This window comes from Mus caroli, chromosome 13 (genome assembly GCF_900094665.2).
Source record: "Mus caroli chromosome 13, CAROLI_EIJ_v1.1, whole genome shotgun sequence".
NCBI classification, from domain to species: domain Eukaryota; kingdom Metazoa; phylum Chordata; class Mammalia; order Rodentia; family Muridae; genus Mus; species Mus caroli.
Genome location: NC_034582.1, coordinates 12,314,072 through 12,332,514, shown reverse-complemented (window position 1 = coordinate 12,332,514; position 18,443 = coordinate 12,314,072). Strand labels below are relative to the sequence as shown.

General features: G+C 39.0%; 1 protein-coding gene across 3 annotated transcripts in view; it reads left to right on the top strand.

Annotated features, from left to right (window-relative positions):
• Sugct (succinyl-CoA:glutarate-CoA transferase) overlaps positions 1-16,713 on the top strand; it is a 778,692-nt gene extending 761,979 nt beyond the window's left edge. The window contains exon 15 of one of the 3 annotated variants that reach the window (XR_003834661.1): positions 16,164-16,238. Coding sequence is in view for 2 of the 3 variants with exons in the window: in XM_021180767.2 (XP_021036426.1) it covers positions 16,164-16,327 (164 nt within the window). In the remaining variant the exon portion in view is untranslated. Of the gene's footprint in view, positions 1-16,163 lie in introns of all 3 variants that reach the window. The other 2 variants (XM_021180767.2, XM_029468350.1) reach the window with 2 other exon arrangements.
• The last annotated feature ends 1,730 nt before the right edge of the window (positions 16,714-18,443 follow it).

The window sequence follows — 18,443 nt, the reverse complement described above, 5'->3', positions numbered from 1 at the left end:
AAAAAAAAAAAAAAAAAAAGAGTCAGTACCTTAAAAAAAGGAAGAGTAGCCCCTTAAAGTAGACATGTCACAGTGTTTTCCTGGGATACTTTCAAAGGTTTTATGAGCCCGACATCTTATCTTTACCATAAAAGTAAATGCTCAGTCACTAAGTCAATGTAAAATTTGTTGATATACAACATCTCAATTAAAAAAATAAAACTTCTTTATGTGAATGGAAATATCACATTTTTCTGTCTTATTTACTTCTGAAAATAAGGAGTTCTTTCCTTTTGTCCATCCATTCAGCAAACACTGAGCATCCTAAGTGTCTAAACAAAAAATGTAAAGAAAATAGGACCTTTCCCTTATGGAACCTGTAAAATGAATGTCCACTGTCAAAAATTCCAAATAACTGTTGAAAGGCTTGATCTTTTGAGTACTGAAATCTATGTCCACTATGGGTAGCAGAAACACAAGCTATACAGTTAAATAGATAAAATTAAACAAGGAAAACCAGTTTGCATGGTCCTATATGGATTCGTAGTGATAAAATGCTTCATCCTGCTTTTGAGTCTATTTAGTGGGACTGTTTCCCTAGAAACTAGAGGTCTGAAATTATCAGCACTCTAAGTTTCATTGTTTTAGACAGCAGTGAAACATATTCAAAGCTTCAGCTAAATCATTCCTTCTTTGTCTTTTAGAAAATATTTTTAAGGAAAATAGGACAAGATTCCCCACTCTCGTGATGCATACATTCTACTCAAATGAAACATAAGAAATGGCAGATTTGTTAAATATACAATAAAAGAAAGAACCATAAAAGGGCTAAAAAGTGGTGGAACAGAATCAGCCTGTAGGGCATGTCACAGGGTGAGTGGCTTTCTGTTTTTGATTGATGAGACAAAACCGAGCACATCCTGAAAGAGGCAGTATCAGAGAAATAGCCAAGAACAAGCAGGCAAGCAAGCAAGGAAGTATGGATAAACCCAGCTCTCTGTTCTTAGCAATGGATGTGATGTGACTATCTTCTTGAAGCCCTTGATGCTATGACTTCTCTAACATGATGGCCTATAATATGGAATTGCTAGCAACAATAAACTCCATCTCCCCTAAATTCTAAGAGGACAGACATGATGTGGTTATGACTGATCTGCTAAGAAGACCTGAAGGATGGAAGTGAGTAATTCAAGACTGTTTCAGAAAGAACAATTTTCCATGTAGACCAAACAATGGGGCAGAGGCATTGAGAAGGGATGTGCTGTAAAGAGGCAGGAGGTCTATGTGGCTGCACAAAGTGAAGAGGGTACAACAGACAGAGATCACAGTGGCTCCCAGGGAGGCTGCATGGGTGAGGTAGTGCATATAGCCCATTGTTGAAGAATAAAATAGGAAAGGCTTCACAGGACTGGGAGTTGAAGAATAAGATTACTGGACCTAATTATGTGAAGGACGAGTCCACCTTCTTTTTTGGAAAGCAAGTGAGGGATACATCCGGAAAAAGCTGCCAAGAAGCCTTGAGACACAGATTCAATCTAGAAGGCAGTGGTGACTTTTCCAGATTGGTTTTAAAAGTTGGGTGGATTCTCTCTATATTTTAAAGGTAGTCAATAAAATTAGCTAATGGATTGGACATGACGTATTTTTTAAAAAGGAATCAAGAAGACTTGATTTAGAAATGTGTGCAAAATGTAGCAGTCTTCAAGCTTTGATATTTCTCTGTATTTTTATTTTTTTAAGCATTTGAGTGGCTTTGTTTCCATATCTGGGAACATGGGAGATTTCTCTTTGGCTGTTTGCTTTGTTCACATTCTTTTGACAGCTATCTTCTTTACTAGCACCATATGATAAATACTATATAGTATATAAAAGTGGGTAAGCATCACTTTGTTCCTAGGAATGATAACAAGAGAAAATAAAATTAGAAATAATGATGCACTATGAAGAAGTGGATCAAAGATTATGGGGAGTCAAAAAGAGATGTTCCTTTGGGCTGGAGAAAAAGAAAGCTACCCTGTAACGCCATCCTGAATAAATCTTTGAAGACAATATGGACTTGGGAATTGACCGGATGAAATCCATCCAAAGTTGGCTCATAGACCAGGTCTAAAGGACAGTTAGTGCTCTTTAGCAGATGGAGTGATTGAGGAGGAAGAGTGAACAAGTTGTTGCAGGAAAGATCAGACGTGTTGTGGGGGAGCTATTTCATGGTGGGACTGCTAGAAGTTGCCATATTTCAAAGAAACACCAGTGCCTTTGCAAAGAGGGTGGTTTTGCAAGAGCTGAGATGGGAGTATGGAGAGCACGGATCTCTTGATTGAAACCTTTGCACCTGCACTGTACAAGCAAAGAGGCAGAAATATAAAGATCATCTCTTCTGGCTCATAGTGAACACATCCTCATTTTCTCAACAGCAGGGGTAGGGGCCTCATTGCATCCAATCTTCTTTGAACATAATTGTGATTTGTATGATTGTAGAGAGTCTTGAGAGAGAAGTGAAAAGGATGTAGACTTAAAGGGGAGTCCTTTAATAAGGAACCAAGATGTCCAGAAATTTATTAAGTTGCAAAAGACTTAGAGAGATTTACAGAACTTTCCAAAGCTCGTTTGAGGTAAGAGCCACAAATAGCCACCTGCTCCAGCTCTGCTCAGTTCCTCTTCTCAGACAGAATCGAAAAGCAATCTGGCTTCTCCGACTGGAAACATCTTCCGGTATTTTCCTTAATGTAGCACAGAGGCAGAGGAGGTGAGGAGAAGGTCACTACTTTGAAGGTCTGTGAAGCTTAAAATGTTCTGGCTACAGAGTTCAGCTGAACCAATTTTGTTTTCCATGGTGAAATCTAACCAAATAAACTCTTGGGAATGTACCCAGAGAGCTTGTATCAAACACTTGAAATTTAGAAGGCAACGGAAGAAAATAACTGATTGTTTGGGCAAAGATCCAACTGTCAGTAAGGTGTTCCTTCACCATTCTCAACATCTTCAGAGGTGGGAGAAATGATTAGAAACAAATATGAGTGTTGGAAGGAGGCTTCCCAGACAGACCTCCTTCCACCAGAACATTTTTCAGAAGCCTCAATAGAAAGTTTGGGTCATGTCCTTGGAGGTGAAACAGCCTGGTCACTAATGAACACGAATAGCATTTCCTTATGAGCCATATATTTTTCCCAGAGGGAGATGGATAATCGACTACAACATTTCAGTGGATTGGAATAAGATTTATCTATCTTTCCTTATTCCATTTTTGCAAATGAAAGATAAATGCCTTAATAGATTAGCAATCATGAAATATATAAGTATTTATAAAACAGTACTGCTTTTTAACACCATCTGCTGAAGAGCGATATTTATTCAGCCACTGATATGAGAACAGATTTTCTTCTACATTATGCAGAAGGGAAGTACACCCTTGTACTAATAAGCATACACTTTGGATTTATCCAGCCTAAGTTCTAATGAAATTTTTTAGTTGATAAGCTGTGCAATGTTGATAACATTACTTAACATTAACTTTCGCCTTTGATGGAATGGTTTCATTATAATCATACCTTTTAAAGTCATTTAGTTCATATGACACAGTAAAATACAGAAAGCATTCTGCCAAATGCCTAACATATGTAAGTATTTGATAAATAATAACTATTATCATGCGGCTTCAAAGTATTTTGAATGTCTGGATTGAATTATTTTTTAAAAGGTTGCTCAGAGAAGGTCTCTGATTTGCAGCAAATAGGTCTCTGGACTAAACTGAGGCACACATCACAATCAGGATGGAACATACAGTGCTTTTAAAGATGCTGTGGTTCTTGCTCATGCTGTAAGTGACATCCATTGTGAGTTCGCAGAGTATCAGGTTGCTGAAGGACTTACTATCTCATCCACTGCTAGTCAAACAGGAAAGGAGAAACCCATACCTACAATAAATGGTATATGTTCTGCCCTGGAGGGAGTGAAGTAATCTCCTCCATTCACAATTGACTGCAACTTGTAGGGCCTGGCTCAGCTGAACAAGGGTCACATGTAATGCAATTATATTCCTGAAAGGTAAAAACTGGAAATTTGTTTAACAGCACTGATGACAATGGTAGAGCCATTGACATAACTGAAAACAAGACTCCAATGGTAGCCTTCTTCCACACAGATACCCACAAGTACACATATTTTAAATTTAAAATAGTTTAAAAATTATGGAGTCAAAATTCATTACAATGGAAGTGATACTAAGGAGCTCTGGACTGCAAGTGATATATGGATGACCTCCCCACCTTGGTGGTGCATACCACATGTTGTCTTGCATTTCTGAAATGTCTGGCCCCACAAGTGGTGCCATAGTTTGAGTTCTTTGGTTAAAGATGTCCCAAGCCATTTTTATTCTCTTACAGCCTTCTTCCATGATTACATGCTCTTTAAATGGTCTTATCTGTTTTTATCTCATATCTAATGGGTTTAGTGTGTTCTAACTGTATGGTCCCATTTGGCGAGTTGGATGCTATGGATAAGAGGCGCCATATAAGAAATATTGTTATTGTTATAATGATGAACTCAAGCACTGAAGGGGAAGTTGTGAAATCTCTTGATACTAAGCTATCATTATTTTTAGCAAAATGAAGTTTGGCTTCTTTCTACACTAGCAAGTCCCAAAGATTAAATGTTTGCTATCCACAGCATGGATCTTAGCAAAGGGCCAAAAACATCAAAATAAAAACATTTTGAGATAATGTTTCATACATTATATGACAGCTGTTTGCTTTTAAGTATTCTTGGAAATTTAATACAATATTAGAAATTAAAAAGAAGAAATATAGTAAACAAATCCGGACTTATTTGGTTTTAATTCTAGTTTGATTCTCACCACCACTGAGGTCACATTTGCCTGTTGTGTAAATGACTTAACCCTTTGTGCTCCTCAGTTGCTATTTTGTGTGAGGTTTGTGCAAGGCTGTGCTTCAGTGCCTTGGGGAATGCATCATTAAGAAAGGAGGTGCATGCAGTTCTGGAAAAAGGGACTGTTCAAGTCAGTCCCTTTCCTCAGGATGATGTGGTATTATGTTCCCGTTACTTGAATATTCATTATGGTTTCCCACATGTTTTTGGCTACCTCTGTTTCCTGCAACTGTTTGTATTATTAAGTTGATCTGGCTTATAGATAAGTGGTTTGAACTTGGATAAATGGTAACTTGGGATGCTCACGTAGATTGGGTAGATCTCCTTTCAGCTTAAGAGTTATGGATGTTTTCTAAAGGGAGGTGAGACAAAACAGCCAGGGTTTTGTTACTAAAGGGCCTCAAACCACAGATGGAAAACTCTACACAGCTAGTCTGAGGAATTCTCTAGTGTGCCAGGCACTGGCTGTCCATGTGCCTTAAACCAGACAGATTTCCAGAGAGCATAACTAAAGCTTCATTTCTTTGGAAGTGAGTAAAAAGAAGGGCATTGGAACACGTTGCCTTGCAGAAATAGGAGAAACTGTTATGTATTGATGGTGTTGTGATTCTATGGCTTTCTACATGGAAAGCATTAGCAATTAACAAGTTAATTTGGGTGGACAAGAAATCAATGAATGCAGATATCATAATACTCTGATCTAGGGAAAGAAATAAGATAGACTGATGGAATGATGAAGCCTAAAGATTTCCTTGCCAAGTTCTGATTTGGGAACCCTGAATTCAGTTCATTGTCCAAGTGAAATATTTTTTCCTTCTTTCGTGCTGCCCTTATGCAAAAAGATGTGGCTGAGTGGCAAAGAACTGGGCTTCAGAAACAAGATCATCTGGAACTCTGTTCCTTCCTATGTCTGCAACCCTGAGCAGGTGACTCCCTCTGCGGGTCTCATTCCCCCCCCCCCTCCATTTACTAACTGGAGGAGATAAGAGTGACTTCTGGGTATTCTGTACTTTTTTTTTTTTTGCTAATATCCACTTATTAGTAAGTACATACCATGCATGTACTTTTGGGTCTAAGTTACCTTACTCAGGATGCTGTTTTCTAGTTCCCTCCATTTGCATGCAAATCTCAGGAGATCCACATTCTTAGTAACTGAGTAGTATTCCATGTGTAAATGAACATAGAACTCAAAAAGGTCAACAAGCTGAAGTGCCCAAGTGAGGACACTTCACTAAGTCCCACCTGGGAGGGAGAAGAAAGCAATCACAAGTGGGGAGGGAGGGAGAGAAAGTGGGTGAGTGGGTAGTGTGGGGGAGAGCTTGATTTGGTATTGGGTGAGGGAAAAGGACTGAAGTCCTGAGGGTCAGCAGAAAGAATGGAAATAGGCAACCTCAGGAGGTAGAAGGTTAGGGGGACCCTCAGAATACACCAGAGATCTGGGAGGTGAGAGACTCTCAGGACTCAAAGGGAGGGACCTTAGATGAACTGCTAGACAGTAGGGAGAGGGAACTCATAGAGCCTACCTCCAGGAGGAAGACAGGGAGGGCATCAAAGGAGGGAGGGGGGCTATCCCACAGTCACAACTCTGATCCATAATTGTTCCTGTCTGAAAGAATTACAGGGATGGAAATGGAGAGGAGCCTGAGGAAAAGAAGGTCCAGTGACAGGCCCAAAGTGGGATCCAGCTCAAGGAGAGGTTCCAAGGTCTGACACTATTACTGAGGCTATGGAGCGCTTACAAAAAGGGACCTATCATGATCACACTCCAGAAGACCCAACAAGCAGCTGAGAGAGTCAGATATTTGCACCCAACCAATGGACAGAAGCTGCTGACCTCTGTTGTTGAATTAGGGAAAGGCTGAAAGAAGCTGAGGAAAAGGGTGACCCTTTAGGAGGACCAGCAGTTTCAATTAACCTGAACCTCTGAGATCTCTCAAAAACTGGGCCACCAACCAGGCAGCGTACCCCAACTGATATGAGGCTCCCAACACACATACAGCAGAGGACTGCCGGATCTGTGTTCATTCAGAGATGATGCACCTAACCCTCAAGAGATTGGAGGCCCCAGGGAGTTTAGAGGTCAGATGGAGTCGGGGGTGGGGACATCACATAGAGTCAGGAGTTGGGGAGGGGGTATGGGATGTGGAACAATCTCAGGGTGGATGGACAGGGATTGGGGGGATAATATATGTCATGTAAAAAAGTAAATAAGTAAATAAATTTTTGTTTTAAAAAAAGAGTGAGTTCTGGCTTTGTCCTTAGGACCAAGAATGTGTCTAGTATACACCAAGTATTTGTTAAAGAAGTAAAAGAAGTGGCTTGTTTCCAAAGGCCTTCTTCTTTAAAAGGAAGAAAGGATAGCATGTATTTCCACTATGTGCTTCATTGTGATTGCCTTTAGTAGCACAGAGGAAAAACATAAAACATCTCATTTAATTTACCTCTAATAGAAGAGAACTGAGTTGCTTTCTTTGTATTTTTCTGTGAGGACAAGACTCAATAATTCTTTCAAAAGTAAAACTGCCCTGGGTTCTCATAAAGTGAGTAGAGGTTTAGGTGCTAAAGATGAAGACCAGGGACTGTGAGACATCTCAGCAGTGAAGAGCACTTGCTATTTCTGCAGAGGACCTGGTTTGGGTTCCCAGCTTCCCAGTACCCATATGGCTATGAACAGCCATCGGCAAATGCAGTTCTAGAAGAGCCATTGCTGTCTTCTGTGCTCCGCAGGCACTGCATGCATATGGAACACAGACATACATGTAGGCAAATACCCATAAATGTAAACTTAAAAATTATGTCATTAAAGACAAAGAACAGAAGCATTTTACAGATGGTTAAACTTACCTACATGTTCCTCAACAAATGAATGGATAATGAAAATGTGAAACATATTTACAATGAAGTTTATTTGGCTATTAAGAAATATGAAATTTGTCAGATATAGATGGAACTGAAAATTAGCATATTCAGTGAAGTAACCTAGACTCAGAAAGACAAATATGTCATTATTGTCTCTCATATGCATATCTAAGCTTATTTTATATTTATGTATAGGAATTTGTGTAGTCATATGGTTATTGATCACAAAATTGTATTTGGGATCCAAATGACATGAAGAATAGGCTTTAAGAGAGGGGGTTGAAGCTGAACATGGTGGCACATGCCTTTAACCCCAGCACTCAGAAGGCAGAGGCAGCTGAATCTGCATTCAAGGCCAACCTGGTCTACACTGTGAGTTCCAGGACAGCCATGGCTACACAGAGGAAACCCCGTCTCAAGAAAAGGGGGGTGCAGAGGTAGATGAGGGTTGTAGTAATGCACATGGTATATGCGACAGGAAAGGGGAATATTAGGGCTGTATAGTAAATTGGGAAGGGGACAGGGAGATAAGTGGGGTAGAGAAGATTATTCAAAATGAAGTATGCATAAAACTTCATAAGAAAAACTTCATATACTACTTTCAAAAAAATCAAAAATAGCTTTGACAGTAGAGAAGAAGCTACATATACAACATAGGTTTTGGAGGTTTCTTTGCTTTGTTTTATTGTTTGTTTGTTTGTTTACATTTTTAAAGTGGAAAATAATTACATTTACAGTTTAAATGTGTCCATGTCCTCTCCTCCCATGTACTGCCTCACTTTGTTCCCTCAAAACCAATGGCCTCTTTATGTTTGGTAATGTATATGCACATACAAACTGCTGAATTCTTTTCATGTTTCTTGATGTCTATGTTTTTACTGGTTTTGGATAAGCAGTTAAGGGGTTCATTGCTGGGCAAGATTAAGTTTTCTTCCCTCCGCAGTCACTAATTGCTTGTAACTCTTTGTCTATGAGTAGGGTCCATGAGCTTTCTCCCTTCCACATCAGTAAGTCTAGTAACGTTATCGTTGTTCAGGTCTCATTTAAGCAGATGTATTGTTGAGGTTTCAAGGGTGTAGCTTCCCTGTCACTTTTAGGAGATACAGTCTTGCTGCGGACTTCCTAGTTTGCAGGCTCTTACATGCTTTCTGCCACTTCTTTGGTTATGTTCCCCAAGTTTTACATAGGCATTCTGTTGTCAGTATATCAATTTGGGCTGGGCAACTGAACAATCAATTGCTCTCTGCATTTTGAACCATTGTGGAAAGTATAGCATCAGAGATTGAATAAATACGATTGCTTATGCTGCTTTGGAATGATCACATGTTAATAATAAGTAACTTCTGTGTATACTGGCCAACTCATTCCTGAATTTGAGATTTTGAAAGCTAAAGATGTAATGACTAAGGCTTGGTTGTCTCAAAGGTACGCAAACTTGGTATATCTAAAAGAATCTATGACTTCTTTTTATTTGTATAAATGTACCCATGTATTCATTTCATCTCCCCATCTGGAAAGTGCCTATAACAGTTGTTCTTTTTAAACACACAGGACTCCCCTTCAATTCTTTTCCTTTAATTGTGTGTATTGGTTACTTTCCTATTGCTGTGATCAAATACCATGACCAAGTCTAGTTATAGAAAAAGAGTTTACTTAGAATTATGATTCCTGAGAGTTAGAATCCATGATGGTGGAATAAAGGCTTGTCATTAGAATTAGGAAGCTGAGGGCTTGCATCTTCATCTCTGAGCATCCAGCAAAGAGAGAAAACTAGAATTGCGCGTGCGCACACACACAGACACACGCACACGCACATGCCTGTACATGCACGAAAGCGCTTGCAGACTGTATATAATAATGCAAATTACTTTTAGTTCAACTTCAAAAATCTCTACAGTCTTTCACAACCACACTTTTTAGAAGCCCTATGATCACTATCTCTTCTAAAACTTCAGGCAATGTCTTAATTTAGCCCCCTGTAAAATCTAACGGCAAATTATATACTTCAAACACATAATGATATAAGATATGTATTGTATTCCAAAAGGGAGGAATGGGAGCATAATGCATAAATCTTTGACAAAACAAGACTGAACTCCAGCAGGACAAACATCAAGACCCATAGCTTATCATATCATGTCAACGGCTTTGCTGCCTGCAATGTGTAATACCCACGTGGGCTGGTTCTTCTCCCTAAATGCAGCTCTTCTTGATAGATATATCTCAGTTCTGTCATCGCCAACGTCTTGGACACTGCAATGCAACCCAGAGTTTACCTTCACAGCTTTATGCAATGGACTCTCAGGATCTCTTGCTCTCTCAGGGATTTTATTCAGGGACTTCTGCAATGCACACTCCTCTGCTTGGGCAGCATTACCACCAACTTCTGATTGTAGTTACTTTCCAGGAGCAGAAATGCCTTACCATTTCTTTCACAAGTCGGAAGGTAGTTGAATGGGCCCATGCTCTGAGGGTACCGTTCCCTTTATTCTAGTGTAGATAAGCAATCAAATCAATATTAGGCTCTCTTGAAATTGCCTTCACCAAAAATACTTTAAACTTTATTTTCAGACCATTTCTTAGGACATAGTCTGAAAGCAGCCAGGGTTTTTTTTGTTGTTGTTGTTGTTGTTTATTTATTTGCCAAAATATCACAGGAACAGTCTATAGGCTAGCTATTAATAGACTTTCTCCACAAAAAACAAAACAAAACAAAAACAAAAAAACCCAAAAAACAACAACAACAACAAAAAAAACCTGCTTGAGCTGGGCCTCCACTGTTCATATAGCTCTTAGCATTCCTGTCTTCTAAACTCCTACTAGGATGGCCTATTCGGCCCCACTTACATCCTTAAATCACCCCTCTAGACCAAAGTTACAAACTCTTCCACATTGTTCCAAAAAACAAACAAACAAACAAAAAACCAAAAAACAAAACAAAACAAAAAAAACATTGTCAGTTCCATTCCAGCAATGTCCCTCTCTCTGCTTCTAACTTCAGTGTTAGTCACTTTTCTATTGTAATAAACCACCATGACCCTGGCAACTTACGGAAAGATGAGTTCATTGAGTTTAGTGTTCTAGAGGGTTAGACTAATCCAGGATTGTGTAACAAAGACATAGCAGCAAGGGCAGAAAGCTTAGGGCTCACAGCTTGACCCACAAGCACCAAGTGGAACCTGAACTAGAAATGGCATGGTTTTTAACTCTCAAAGTCTGCCCTAGGGACATCAATTTGGCCTATGATAACTGTTAAAAATAACCGTTATTAATTTTTCACCTCATTGCCCATTATATTATTATTATAGTATTATTCTCTTGTAAGGTTGGTTTATAATTATTTTATGATTTTTATCAGACTATAGCAATTTGGTTATTCTTTTTTGATGTCTCAAATTTTACTCCCTCCATGACAGCAGGGCCAAGTATACATTTTAGAGTTATACATAATGAAACAATCTGGATCAAATATTAACAGAGAGATAGAGATAAATAAGCAGAAGTATAAGTATGATGAATTAATGGCTATATTCATTAATATAAGAATAATATTTATTCAAGCATATCTAATTACTAGCAGTAAGTATGTAAACAATCATTTATGAGAGAACATAGACTGTGAAGTCTAAAGACTGAAGATGTTTTTATTACTATTATTATTATTATTAAATTTCTATACAGTAATTTTGATTATACTATTTCCCATCTTCAACTTCTCCCAGGTCTTCCCCAACTCATGTTCTCTTTCTCTCTCTTAAAATAAAACTAAAAATGTAAATCAATAAATTAAACAAACAAAACAATAAAATTCAAACAAACTAACAACATGAGCACCATTTTATATTGGCCAACTACTCATGGGCATGGAGTGCAGTTGATGCAGTCAGTGTCACTCTACTGAGAAGACAGTTTCCCTTTGCCAGCAGGTACCAATCATAACAGCTTCTTGATTAGAGGTCAGACTTTGTGCCTACTTCCTCTTCTCTGTGCTGGGATTTTATCTGTTAAGACTAGAGTGAACAGTCCAACTTAGGGTCCATCCCATGTGGAGGCAACACACCCTAACACTATTACTGATGTGCTTACAGACAGGAGCTATCTTGGCTATCTTCTGAGAGGCTCACTCTACCAGCACCCGACTGAGACAGATATAGATACTTACAGCTAATCGTTGGACCAACCCTGAGACCCCTATGGGAGAGTTGGGGAAAGGACTAAAGGAGTTCAAGAGGATTGAAACACCATAGGAAGAACAACAGTATCAACTAACCCAGACCCCCTCAGAGCCCACCAACCAAAGAGCATCCATGGGCTGGTCTCTGGCCCCCGGCACATACAGAGCCTAGGACTGCCTTGTCTGGTCACAGTGGGATATGATGTGCTTAATGCTATAGAAACTTGATGTGCCAAGGAGGGGGTATGCTGGCAGGGGTGAGGTAGGGGTAGATTAGTGGGTCAGGAAGCACTCTCTCAGAAGCAAAGGGGAGGGGTGATAGGGTGAAGAACTCAGGGAGAGGGGATCAGTAAGCCGAGCAGCATTTTGAATCTAAATAGATAAAATAATTTAATAATAATAATAATAATAATAATAACAATAGAGTAGGGTTCTTATCCTAGATCTGTCACTAGTTATAAAACTGGGCAACACTATAAAATCAATTTACTCTATAAAAAGCCTCGGTTTTCTTACCTGTAAACTATAGGCTACAATAGTCTCTATAAACAGACAGAAGAAATCAGAAGCACAGTCCACAGTCAAAGAAAAGAGGCTCATTACCATGGCTATCTTTTCAGTGAGACCCATGGGAAGCGATGAATGCCCACTAGCAAGCACAGCTGTTATTGTTACCACTTCCATTAAGGATGCAGGCAAGTAACCAAACAACTCAGTGTATTGGTTTAAAATCTGTGACATTAGGTGTACAAGGCACCATATCCAGAGCTTAGGCAAGGCTCCCCACCCACTCATCTCCAAACTCTTAGCCCAGAAGGGCTCCTGGCTAAAGGAAATACAGGGACAAAGTGTGGAGCAGAGACTGAAGGAACGGCCGTCTAAAGACTTCCCCACCCGGGTGGTGTCTATACAGACACCAAACCTAGACTCTATTGCAGATGCAAAGAAGTGCTTGCTGACAGGAGCCTGATACAGCTGTCTCTTGAGAGGCTCTGCCAGAGCCTGACAAATACAGAGGCAGATGCTTGTAGCCAACCATTGGACTTAGCATGGGGTCCCCAGTGGAGGAGTCAGAGAAAGAACTGACTGGACTGGTTAAGAGGATAACATTTGAAATGTAAACAAAATATTTTTTTTTTTAAAAAGCCAATGGGGCTGCTCAAATGAATGGCATGGCAGCAAGTAAACACGTGGTGTTCTCTCTGTTACCCTGAGCTGCTTTACCCTCCCTATACCCCTGGAAGACCCTCCACCATTTTTAATGCTGTCTTGTAATATTTCATATGAAACATCAAGATGTCAATCTTTCCTTCATTGGCTATGTTGGCTTCTCTGTTGTCTAATTCTGTCAACGTGCTTGCTTTCCCCTCACCACAGCATTTTGTGCAGAAGTATCTCTCCATCCCCATTCTCTTACTTCTTTCTGGGAATCTTGTCTATTTTCTATGAACTCTTAGCTTCTTTAGTATATTTATACTTTTCTCTTTAAATGCTTAGAAATATATTTCATTTATTTTTCTAAACTTCTAATTTGGAATATAATACTAAAAATCAAAAGCATTAAAATTTTTCAATTTTATTTCTTACATAGCATTCTCTTCTTGATTTGTTTTAAGCTATCTCTGATTGTTTCAATTTTTTGTCTTTGTTTTCGGATCTATGCAGTCTTCATATTTCTGGTGATCTTTGACTGACTGATCAATAACAAATGAAGGTCCAGATGTATAGCATTGGCCTTTCTTCTTGGTGTGGTACTTTTCACTCTTATTGAATCTAACTTGAACAATAATTTTTGAGTCAGGGCAGTTTATCTGTAGGTATTTAAATTTAAGGACAGTTGGAAACAGCTAAGACCATGAAAATCTTTAAATTGAGTACTGAGTTGGATTTCACTACGGGACCAACATACACATGATGGCTTCTAGTGTTCCTTGAGAATCCTTTTTGAACTTTTAAAAAAAATAACTGGTTTATATTTTGTTTGTAGTCAAATACTGGCAGCCTCTACTATTACAACAATTGCACAAGCAGATCTGAATGAGGTCAGCTATTTGACAAGGAGACATCCAACCCTCTGCTTTCCGTCCCGTTTCTAGTCCCAGACTGTCTCTCTCATAACCACTGATTTTAAGATCAAAGCCTCTTGCATAGTCAAGCAGAATAATTGTCATTCATCTTTTCTCAGTCTCTCAATATGTAATGTGTTTGTGTCCTCACTTACTGGGCAGGAACAAGCCCTGACAAAACCCTCCTGTATGAGGCATTCCAGGAAAATATGAGAAGAAAACAAACTCTGCTGAGCTGCAGAGAAAGGAAAACTTATCATACAATAAAAGTATCAGTTATAATTTATCCTTGGGGAAGGATATGTAGTATCCTTGAGGAAGGCATGTGGTAGGAAAATACTGAATGTGGCAGTGTTAGACCATGTCTGGATGCTGTCTCTGTCAAATGGTATGCAAATAAGTACTCTCATTAATATAATTCTCTAAAAGACATTTCTGTTGTATTAATGGATGTTCTGTTAACTATGGATGCTTTGGTTGATTTGTTCTTGTAAAGTTCACAAATCAAGACGAGGCTATGGAGGAACAAGGATGTAGCTCAGTGATAGAGCACTTGCCTAGCATGGCCAGAACCCTGGGTTCAGTTACAATTCTGAGAGATGGTGGGAAAGGGAAGGAGGGAGGAAGAGGAGGAGGAAGAGGAGGAAGAGAGAGGGGGAGGGAGGGGAGGAGGGAGAGAGAGAGAGAGAGAGAGAGAGAGAGAGAGAGAGAGAGAGAGAGAGAGAGAACGAGAACAATAAAGATTAAAATGCAGGATGTGGGTATTCTGGTTTTGATCCCATTGACTACCGTGGTTGATTTGGCAGATCTGATTGCCTAGGGTAGATGTTCACCTTCTTCCTTTATCATTTCACGTGTGTCCTTCCCAAAGCTGCATACACATTTCAGAGAAGATAACCTTCCTCAAAGAACGAGGACCAGTTTTCAAGTCAAAGGCACACAGATTGTTGTGCTTTCTTGCTAGAGTCTTCAAATATGTGTTCAAGAGATAGATATGTGCTGCTTTACAAATTCTTCCTGGGACTACTATTTAATTTGCAATTTTGAAGCTTAATAAGGTGAAATATAAAATATTGTCAGTATAGAATGAGGAAATTTTGTTGAAACACATTCACAAATGTCCAGCTTTACAAAAAAGGAGTGGGAAGCATCATTATTAGGGAAAGTGAGCACAAAACTTATAATGAGACCATTTCTGTGGCTACGGCATATCCTCATGCCATCATTAGCCATTTGGCTCCTGCCAAACCTTTGCATTCTTTATTGCAGTTATGTGAAGAATGAGAACAATTAAATCAATTGTGATTATTTTTGAAATTATTGTTAGAATTCCTCTGTTTACAACAACTGAGTTCTGTCAAATAGCTGACAGTAAATATCGTCATCCTCTTAAACTGCAATAGGCAAGAGAGATGTAGTGGCTTTCATAAACATAATAGCCAGCAAGTTTTGTGTATTATTATGGGTTATGGAATTCTTAGTGTTTTTGTCTGTCGTCTCAATTAAATCCTTACCTCTAGTCTATGTGGTAAACATTATTATATTACAGTTGTGGGATATGAAGCTCCGAGAGGGTAAATAATTTGTCCAAGATGGTTCTGTTAAAAAGTATAAATCCCGAAGTCCCAAAACAAGTCTCCTTGAAAAAGAAGCTTGGTCATCTAGCCTCTTATGCCACTAAAGACCGAGGAAAAGAGTCTGAGTCGGGGTTTAATATATGCCGAACTAGATTTTAGAACCATTCAGTAGATGATTAATGACAGAACCCTGGGTTACCTTCAGTTTGGGCCAGCTTTCTGGCTTTACAAACACACTTCAAGTCTGCAGTCATTGTGTTCTTGGACCTATAGTCACCCTGAGTAAATGCTCTACCCATGAAGGTGTCTTGTATAGGAGGGGAAGCTTGTAAACACACAGATATGCAATCCATCCCATGCTGATGGACAGGCTGGAACTTCTCTACACATTTGGATGAGCGATGTATGAGCTGCACAAACAATGAAGCCGAAGCTCACAACCAACACCTTAAGAAAGCGCCCTCCCCTCCCAACTCCAAAACAAACAAAACAAACCATGATACCCGGGCAAGGGCATAAGTAGCACAGAAAATCTTGAAGTCCTGTAGAAACACTCCATTACTTGAGTAATTAAGTTCCCAGAGTCAGTCATTAACAGTTTTTCTCATTCCATTCCTTGGACAGGTCCAGCTGTGAGATACAGCAAGTTCAAGATGTCAGAGGCAAAGCCACCTCCCCTGCTGGGACAGCATACACGGCATATCCTGAAGGAGGTCCTCAGATATGATGACGGGGCTATTGAGAAGCTACTCTGCTCTGGTGTGATAGAGCAACATGAAACCAAGTGACAGAGAAGAATGCATCAGAAACCTGCAGCTGGCTGGCCCAGACAGTGAGTGCTCTATACATGCTTTCCCCAGTCTTGATCCTACTACAAAGCATGGTGAGGAGAACTGCAGACTACCTGCCTGGCATCTCTGGGATAACTTTAGGATTAAAGTCTAGTGCGCATTTAAAAACTTACTGTTTTGACTTTTCCCCCCAGAAAATAATTTAATTGTTGATTTATGGAATTTGATTAATTCTAATTTTTTCATCCTAAAGCTGTAATAACTGGTATTGGAGTGTTGCTTTCATTTAATTCTTCCACAATGTATGATGTATGGAAACATCAAATTGTAAATTGTAGTTTTGATTTGTCAATTGAAAATAAAGCAAAACCTAAAAAAAAAAATTTTTTTTCTGGAAAAAGCCCTCTTTATTCTAATTGTCTTAATGCCTAAAATGTTTGCCTGTCCCACCCACACAAGCCTGAAAAAAAGCAGAACTCTTGACATTTTCTACTTGTACATAAAGTTCTCATTTAAATCATTGTTAGGAAGTCAGAGCAATAAGCAGGATGACAGTCTCTGTGATTGATTTTAAACAGTATAACTTAATTTCAAGCCCACGAAAGCTTTGTTAGTCTGTAATTTAAACCATTGACTTTGCTGATGGCTGTAGTAAGATTGAGCTCTACTCTGCCCATAAGGAGTAAATATTTGCTTTGTGTTGTTGTCCTGGTGATACTCTGCGGTGTGGTGGAATATCAGTTTCTACCTATTTATTCAGGACATGAGCATTTGTGTATATAAAAAAGTCTAGTGGTTTTTCTCTTGCTACCTTATTTTGAAACATAGCTACATGCCATGCACTTTAAATAAATGTGAGGTGAGTGCTCACATGGGAAAGTGTAAAGAACCCCAAATGGGGAAATGATAGGAAATAGTTCTTTGTAACTTAAAGACTGTAGAAGACAGTATCATGTCTTTGTAGTTTGACTTGTCAGTGAGAAACCCAAGTGACCAAGGAGACAAAAAGCTGCCTCAAAGATAAAAGGAAATAAGGATATATGTTTTAGAATAAACTACCACAAATGGCTTCATAGGGCAGGGCATCAGGTACGACTTGGTCAGTGTGCTCCACTCATGACCCATAGGCACACATTCTAGAAAGCAATGCCATTATATGCTGGTAGTAATTGAAAGCTAAACTGCAAACATTCACCTTTCAAGCTGATTCAGAACTAGTTTTCTTTTTATGTTGGATGATTTGAATCACTTACCCATGTTGTAAGGCCTGATATGTCTCTAGAGTCAAGGATATGACATAAGAAGTGTCTCTAGGATACTTTTCAGAGGAACTTATCTTAATTTTTGAGACCCGCCCCAGGCCCAGCTTTGCTGTTCATCATGTTGTACTCTGACAAACTCCATTATTACTCCAGTAGTTAGAATTTTCTCATAATAGAGTAATCTGATGCCTTCTGCAGGTCCTTTGCCTCAGTAGTTCCATATATAATATATGTACTGTTAACTTATTTTATATATATATATATATATATATATATATATATATATATATATATATGATTGTTAACACCAAGCCAGACTTTTATAAAGAATATATGATGTATTGCTTGCATGTATGTATGCATATGATGTGTATACTTAATGCCTGCAGAGGTCAGAAGATAACAATTGATCCCTGGAAACTGGCAAATGATTGAAGGCTATCATGTGGTTTAGAAACTGAACTTAGGTCCTCTGCAACATCAATAAGTACTCTTAATCTTTAAACCAAGCCAGACATTTAAAGTAAATGTCTTTATAATCATATGACTCATATGGAAATCAGAAAGAGGTTGGGTGACAGAACTGATAAAATAACATCTTTTAAAAGCCAGATGCATCATTTTCCCCCACTGAAACATAAAATCTTAAATTGCAAATACTCCTTATTGAGCAATAATTCTACATATGTGAATACCCATATGTAGGAGGATTCTGTCAAGCATGGGGCCAGAACCTCTTAAACTTTCAGGTCAATTAAAACTTAAGTCTTCAAATATGGTAGGGCCACCACTGAAGCATGACTGTGTTTCCAGATTCCCACCTGCACAGCTCAGAACGACCCAGGAGAACT